The sequence below is a fragment of the Salvia hispanica genome, chromosome 4, assembly GCF_023119035.1.
Source record: "Salvia hispanica cultivar TCC Black 2014 chromosome 4, UniMelb_Shisp_WGS_1.0, whole genome shotgun sequence".
Classification (NCBI taxonomy): domain Eukaryota; kingdom Viridiplantae; phylum Streptophyta; class Magnoliopsida; order Lamiales; family Lamiaceae; genus Salvia; species Salvia hispanica.
Window position 1 is genome coordinate 54465269 of NC_062968.1, and position 7662 is coordinate 54472930.

General features: G+C 37.0%; 1 protein-coding gene across 1 annotated transcript; it reads left to right on the forward strand.

Moving 5' to 3' along the window:
* The first annotated feature begins 283 nt into the window (after window positions 1-283).
* Window positions 284-2257, forward strand: LOC125223527 (endo-1,3;1,4-beta-D-glucanase-like). Its single transcript, XM_048126712.1, has 7 exons — window positions 284-481; window positions 927-948; window positions 1085-1205; window positions 1283-1373; window positions 1450-1539; window positions 1618-1718; window positions 1933-2257. Exons 1-7 carry the CDS (start codon window positions 334-336, stop codon window positions 2071-2073), a joined length of 714 nt encoding a protein of 237 aa, XP_047982669.1. The 5' UTR covers window positions 284-333; the 3' UTR covers window positions 2074-2257.
* Window positions 2258-7662: the final 5405 nt, after the last annotated feature.

The window sequence follows — 7662 nt, forward strand, 5'->3', positions numbered from 1 at the left end:
ATGCTTATTTTATTTTCAATTTTCTTTTTTATTGTATTTTTTACTTAATATAATAAAGTATTATTTTTAATTCATAGTAGAACAATTGAATAAGTTTTTGCATAGAAAAATAATTAAAGACCAAAAAAAGATATATTCAAAAAACTGTGTTGTTGGATTTGCTGTTTTTTGCATAGAAATTATAGACTAAAAAAGATACCCCTATGATCGAGTTGTTGGATTTGATGGTAGATATATATTCCACGTCTGCCCCTACAAATAATTTCTTAAAGATAGAATCTTTATAATCTTATTTTGTGAACCAATCGAGTGAAAATAATCAAGAAATCCAATATGTCTGGTGCTCAATGTTGTGAGAATCCACCAACTCTAAACTCAGGCAGTGGAAATGGGAAAATTGAAGAATTTGGAGGCCTTAGCTCTTACATTTCTGGCCCTGCTAATTCCAACGCTGCTGTTATTTTGATCTCTGATGTTTTTGGTAATAATAATAATAACAATATACCACTGCTTTTCTTGATTTGGGATTTTGTAAAGTTTCTATCTTTTTTCTTTTCCAATCATGTTTGTGTTGAGTCAACGGGCTTTTTTTGCTATTCCATTATGCACTCTTGTGTTTTATTGCTACCAAACATGATGTTCTTTATGATATTTTGTTTGGGTATGTGTTGATTTAGGATTGGAGGTGAGTTTTTTGTTGATATTTGCTTCTTTTAGGGCTCATTTTTTGGTTTTGGTGAATTATAGTGAGTTGAATATTGATTAGGTTCTTGAATAGTTAGTGTTATTCTGTTAAATATTGAGAGGGATTTCATGTGTTTACTTAAATTGATGTTACCTACTGTGAATATTAACAATTTTTTTTTGTATTAGGAAACTTAGCATTGATGTTTTAATTAGCTTACTCATTTGGCTGTTATGTGCAGGATATGAAGCTCCAAATTTGAGGTAATCTCATGAACCACTAATTACTTTTCTAGATTTTGTATTATGACAATTTTTATTCTTTCACTAACTCATGCTTCTTTTCTTGTAACATGGTTATTGGCTTCTTATCTCATAATGTGGCATTTCAATGGTATAGGAAGATTGCAGACAAAGTCGGGGCTGCTGGATTTCATGCCGTGGTGCCAGATTTCTTCCACGGAGATCCCTATGTACCAGATCAGAAGCCGATCACTGAATGGCTTAAAGATCATGGACCAGTCAGTTTGCCTTTTTACGATCAATTAGCCTTCGATTTTTGTAGGATTGAAATTTAATTACATAAAAACTCTTATAGGATCAGGGATTTCAAAATGCAAAACCAGTTATTGAAGCTCTGAAAAGCAAAGGGATAACCAAGATTGGAGCTGTTGGCTTCTGCTGGGGAGGTTACTTATTGTTTTTTTACATCTCATTCATATTTTGCTCACTTTCATGAATTTATGACCCGGGATTTTGTTTCAGCCAAGGTCGTTGTGGAGCTGTCGAAGCATCCTTACATCCAAGCCGCGGTGATCATACATCCTTCCTTCGTCTCATTAGAAGATATTCAGGGTAAATTTTCTTGTGTAACGGATGAAGAAAAAAACATGAGCAATCCTGTTAACCGACAATGATTCTACGTTTTCTCAGGAGTGAAGGTCCCATTATCTTTACTTGCATGTGAGATTGACAATATGTGTCCACCAGAGGTTGCCAAACAATTCGAAGCTGCCTTAAACGCTAAGCCTGATGTAAAAAGCTCGACTCTTTTTGCAGTTCGTTTGCGTTTGTGTATTTACTCTTGTTGGAATTCCTTAAGACATAAATAAAACCTTCTCAAACATTGAGGTTGCTGCATAAAATGGAAGGAGCTAATGATAATCAGATAATCTATGTTCATATATTATGAATAGCACATGTTAGTCCCTCTGTATCCAATATTGGGTGGTGATCTTGATTGTGCAGGTGGATAGCTTTGTGAAGATATTCGCGGGGTGTTCACACGGGTGGTCCGTGAGGTACAAAGACGACGACGAAGGGGCCGTGAAGAGTGCTGAGGAGGCTCACAAAGACCTGCTGGATTGGTTTGTTAAGTATCTCAACTGAATTTGGTTCACTATTTTATTGCTTCTCTCTCTGTTGTTAGTAGCTTTTGTAATGTACCAATAAAACTGTGAGGCTGAGGTTTTGTGGATGAGTATTTGTTTATGAAATCTATATGTGTAATGTACCAATAAAACTGTGGGGCAAATAATGTGAGGTTTTGTGGATGAGTATTTTGTTTATGAAATCTGTGTATTGAGAAGGCTTTATTTAGAAATTGTCATTGGCTATATATTATAATCGCCGATTTTAATCCATGATTAAGAAAAACTAGAAAACTGAACGTTGAAACGTGAAAGGAAATTGAAACAAATCGCTTATTTTGAATCAAAACGAACTATTATCAATTCAAAATTTTAAATATTGATTTGTTTGTTAGGCTGATTATTGTTCTACTTTTTTCGAAACCATCTTAAAATAGGGCTCCTAAGCCGATGATCTATGTTCATAAAGCAAATTACTATGCATTACGAGTCACAATCGAATACGATAAGCGAAGAAAAAATAAAATCGATAGATAAAGCAAGAATATATACTTAAATAAGAAAATAAAGTAAGTGGTATATTTATTACCCTTACTATCTTCGTCTCACCAGTATATTTTTTTCGTCATCAATTTCTATTGGGCATAAAACCACTCATTTTTAATTTTTCATTTTTATTGTATTTTTTCTTCACTTAATATAATAAATATTGTTAATCTTAATTCTTATGATAAAAAAATCCATCACTTTTATAGTAGAACAATTTAATAGTAAGTTTTTGCATAGAAAAATAATTGAAGACCAAAAAAGATATACTACTCCAAAAACTGAGTTGTTGAATTTGCTGTTTTTGCATAGACAGATAATTAAACACCTAAAGTGATATGCTCCTAACAATGTATTGTTGGATTTGCTGGTAGATATATTCAAAACTGCCCCTACAATAATTTCTTAAAGATACTAGTACATTAGTAACTCTTTATTTTGGGAACTGATACAGTGAAAAGAATCAATCAACAGATATTGGTGTTTTGGAGTAGGTGATCCACTCCAATACGTCGGGAGCTCATTGTTGTGAGAATCCATCAACTCTAAACTCAGCCATTGGAAACGAGAAAATTCGAATACTTCATTAAAAAAAATTATATAATATTTAAAAAAATACATAATTAAAAAAAAAATTACATAATACTTAAAAAAAAAAGTTAAAAATTACAACCCTCGGCTCTCACTCCTCCTCGTCCTCGTCCTCGTCCCCGTCCCCGTCGCCCGTGCCGCTGCCGCCTCCGACGTCCCCGCCCCCAACCTCGACGCCATAATCATCAATAGGTGGCATTCCTAACTCGCGCCGACATGTGTCGACCACATCCTTGCACATCCTTTTGTACACAGGATCGCGCGTGCTATACCACCTATGCATGGTCTGACTCAGGGTCTTCGTTAGCTGCGCGCGGGCGAGACGAGCGTACTCATCTGGGGCTTCAGGGGCCTCCGATTCTACCTCGAAGGACCCGCTGCGGCTGACGCTTCCCCTCGCCATCCGTTGCGCATCCTTTTGCTCCATCGGGCGACGACGACGGCGGGAGTCTGATCGTGGTAGCGGGGCCAATTCCCCGGCTTCGGAGAGCTCGTGCGAACCAACACTGCTACTGTACTCACCGAAGAGTTGATCTTCGTCCGCTTCCAGCCCGAGTCGACACCCGCACAAAACTTTTGCGAATCTCTAACCACGAGAAAGGCCTCCCATTGGTCAAACTCATTGAACTTCAATTCTTTTTCGGGATACTGGGCCAAGGCCCGGTTCTTCACATCCTCCTCAGACATGCCGCTGGTCACCATGCGCAGGTTGTTTTGGTAGAAGGCGGCAAAACGACTGAGCTTAGGCCTCAACCGATCCCATTGTTTCCGGCATTGCTCGGAAGTGCGAGGCCTCGCCCCAGCCGGTTTGTGTGTTAGGTAAGCCTCACTAATGCGCTTCCACAATCAGTCAATATACTGATTCGCCCCGATATAGGGATCCTCGAATACACCGACCCAGGCCTTCGCAAGCGCGGCGTTTTCCCACACGGTCTAGATCGACCTCTTCTCACCCTCCTCCTCTGCCCCCGTTTGCGAGGAAGTGTTCGGGGCTTTCTAGTTGCCCTTGCCCTTACCACCGCCCCTGGCCTTGCCCTTGCCTTTGTCCCTGCCCCTTGCAGCAGGCTCCGCCTCATCGGGAGTCTCACGGATCGGCGATAGCCCTAACTCCTGCCCCAACTGCTCAAAGGAGAAAGTCTCGATACCAGCGTACTGAGTCTCCGAAACACTACTAGGGGAATCATCGGCCAACAAATCTATATATGGGCGATAGACAGATCCCCTAGGCGTCTGAGGGCTCCTGTGCTGCATCGACCCACCCACCCCCGCCATATTTGGCGGCGTACCGCCCATCCCCGCCATATTTGGCGGCGTACTCCCCATCTCCGCTGCCCCCGGCATCATCCCACCCACCCCCGCCATATTTGGCGACGTACCGCCCATCCCCGCTGCCCCGGGCATCATCCCACCCATCTGACTCATCCAATTGTACATATTTAAGAACATTTGGGGAGTAATCCCCGCCATCCCTGCCATTTGGGGATTCATCCCCCCCATTTGGGGATTCATCCCCGCATTAAAAGTTTCCCTCCGTTCCGGCGGGAAACGTGGGTGTGTTTCCTCCGCTCGTGTTGGGGGAGTTCCTATTGTACTCCATTTAGAAATGAAATTTGTATATTTTAGAGAGAGAAACTTGTCAACACAATTGGTGTGAATGAAATGAAGTTCAACGAGCCCTAGGTATAAAGTTTTTTTTTTTTTTTTAAATAATAAATTAAAAGTTCCAAAATAAACCCAAAAATAATTATCGATGTTGTCTATTATCCACACATAAAATGCAGACTATAATGCAGACTAAAATGCAGACTATAATGATTAATCTCTATCTTCCATTTCTCTCTATAAATAATGGTTTTTCACATAAAATGTTGTCTATATATTATCGATGTTGAAGCAGTTAAGGAGAGGTTTTAGTAGAACTTCCATCTTTTAGAACTATTGCCGTCACAAACTTATTCTCACTCTCTATCACCACCGCTGCGTCTTCACCCTTCTTCATCAACAACTATGGCCAGCAGTTCTTCCCTATACATACAATATTCATATTAAAATTACCTAAATATTTTATCTCAATTTATATAGACATTAAACCGACATAGGGAGCAGTAACGACGTAACCAAAAGCGTCCACCCAAACCCTGACACGGCTACAATTGATTTCCTTGGTTGTGGGAGTCCCTTCTAGTATAATTAACGCCCTCACGAACTTATTCTCACTCTCAATCACCTCTGCTGCCTCTTCGCCTTCTTCCCCACCAACTCCGGCCATGCTTCCTTCCCTATACCTATATTCACATTAAAATCAAATATTAATTTCATGACAAGTTATTTATAGAAATACTCCATAGTAGTATTATATATGAAATACAAACATATGTAAAGTTATATATGAAATACTCTAGTATTGCTGCATGCTTGATTTCTTTGTGAGTGAAGTAGATGAAATGGTTGATGATGGTAGATTCCACACTTCACACCATATTTATAGAGAGAATGAGAATTGCACGTTTAAGTTGAAATTTGAAAAATGGGACCATTGCAATTTTTATTTATTGTTTAGGGGATTATAATTTTCAATTTTGATTGTAATGAATTTATGCGGAGAATGGAGATACTATCATCCAAACTTTCACTCCCACTTCTAATTAAGTAGCCTTCGCTCCTCCACATGCACGCGTTTAATTTTATCCTCTTATGCAAATTAAAAAAATATATAAATAAATAAACGTGACTACTAATTTTATATTCCCTATGTCTCGCTTTAGCAGTCCTATTGACTTTTCTGTCATCTTTTTGTAAAAATGATAAAAAATAGTTAAAGAGGAGAAATGATAAATTAAGAGGGAGAATAATATATTGTCTCTCTTACCTTACCATTTCTCCACTTTAACTATTTTTTATTATTTTTACAAAAAGAGGGCAGAAAAGTCAATGAGACTGCTAAAGCAGGACGGAGAGAGTATCATTAATTAACATCTAGTTACCCAATCAAATATACAGATTATTGATTTAACTGAATCCACACGCAGTTAACCTTTTTTTGCAACCATATCAATATTATAAGGTGGGTTGCATTTTCTATTAATAATAAATGCTTCAATTTTATTTTTCTATTTTATTAATTTTATACTAAAATTTGTTTTGTCGACCAACATACTTTTTATGGATGAAGGTAGCATTAAAAGTACTATCACCATTGAATGAAATTCCGAGTAAATTCTAGTTGAAAGTTTGATTCAGATTTTTATTCCAAAAAATTAAGAATACAAAACTTATATAGTCGTAATTGCTAATTATCGATGTTGGATGTTGGCGATTTAAGAAGAAAAAGCTCATTGCTCATCCTATTGCCTATACGTGGAGAAAATCTATTAATCTACTCATATAATCTTGATTCAAGTTATAATAATTACATGAGATTGGAAATTGAGTGCTTGTGTTGAGATTGAACTTATAATTAATACCCTATTTTAGTTAATGAAGCAGAGAATTATAAATTCTTCCCTCGTGAAGCCAAAAAAATATTAAAAAATAATTTGATTTACACAAAAAAACATCTCAAACACTAAGCATTTTAACAAAATAAGACATTACAAAATATTCATTGGGCATTTCATAACATATCAAGAGTAATACTCTTCACATCATATCCAACAATTTATTGAATTATAACTTTAAGATAAACAGGATAAATTTCATAGTAACCAAATAACATACAGTAAGAAATTTTAATTTAACCAACAGTGGGAACACGACTGACAAATCCATTAGTGTTGACCCAAATCCAAACGCGATCGCAACGGAAATCTGCAGTAACCTGATCAATTCCTTCTCTTACAATATTCCCTTCCACTTCCGGATTCTCGTCCTCAATCATCGTCCATGCAGCTTCGCCATTGACCCCCACCAACTCCGGCCACGAAGTCTTCCCTGTAAACGGATCAAATCAACCACAACGAACAAACAAGTACTAACATACAAAACTCAGCCAAAAAAAAAGTGTCAAACATATATGTAATGAAAATAGATTTAGAATTCTTGCCTGGACAATCTGACATATCTACTAGTTTGTGATTGATTTATTTGAGATTAATTTCAGATCCCAAAGTAGATGATTGGTGATTAATGATTAGCACCTTATTTATAGTAGTAACATTGTGCCAATTATGTTGATATTTTTTTTATTTTTTTTACTATCATTTTCTATTTGATACGTACAGCTAATTGTTGATGATCAATCATTTTGATCTTATTCTCTTTTTTTTAACTAATGCAACCTTCACGTTGTAGAAATAATTAATTAATGCAACCTTGTTGACTTTAGCTTATTATATGAAATCCAGAGATATAGAAGAATAACATTAAAAATAAGTTGAGGAGTGCACTGCGCTTTGATAATGTGACTACCCCATTAATGATCTATTAATATCTGGTAATATACTTAATCGATCAAATAGAAAATAATTTTCTG

Excerpts from the sequence above, each read along its gene's own strand:
- LOC125223527 (XM_048126712.1), top strand. The coding sequence starts at position 334 with ATGTCTGGTGCTCAATGTTGTGAGAATCCACCAACTCTAAACTCAGGC. Across the intron at positions 1,374-1,449 it reads TGTTGGCTTCTGCTGGGGAG|CCAAGGTCGTTGTGGAGCTG; the intron begins GTTACTTATTGT and ends ATTTTGTTTCAG. Across the intron at positions 1,719-1,932 it reads CCTTAAACGCTAAGCCTGAT|GTGGATAGCTTTGTGAAGAT; the intron begins GTAAAAAGCTCG and ends TTGATTGTGCAG.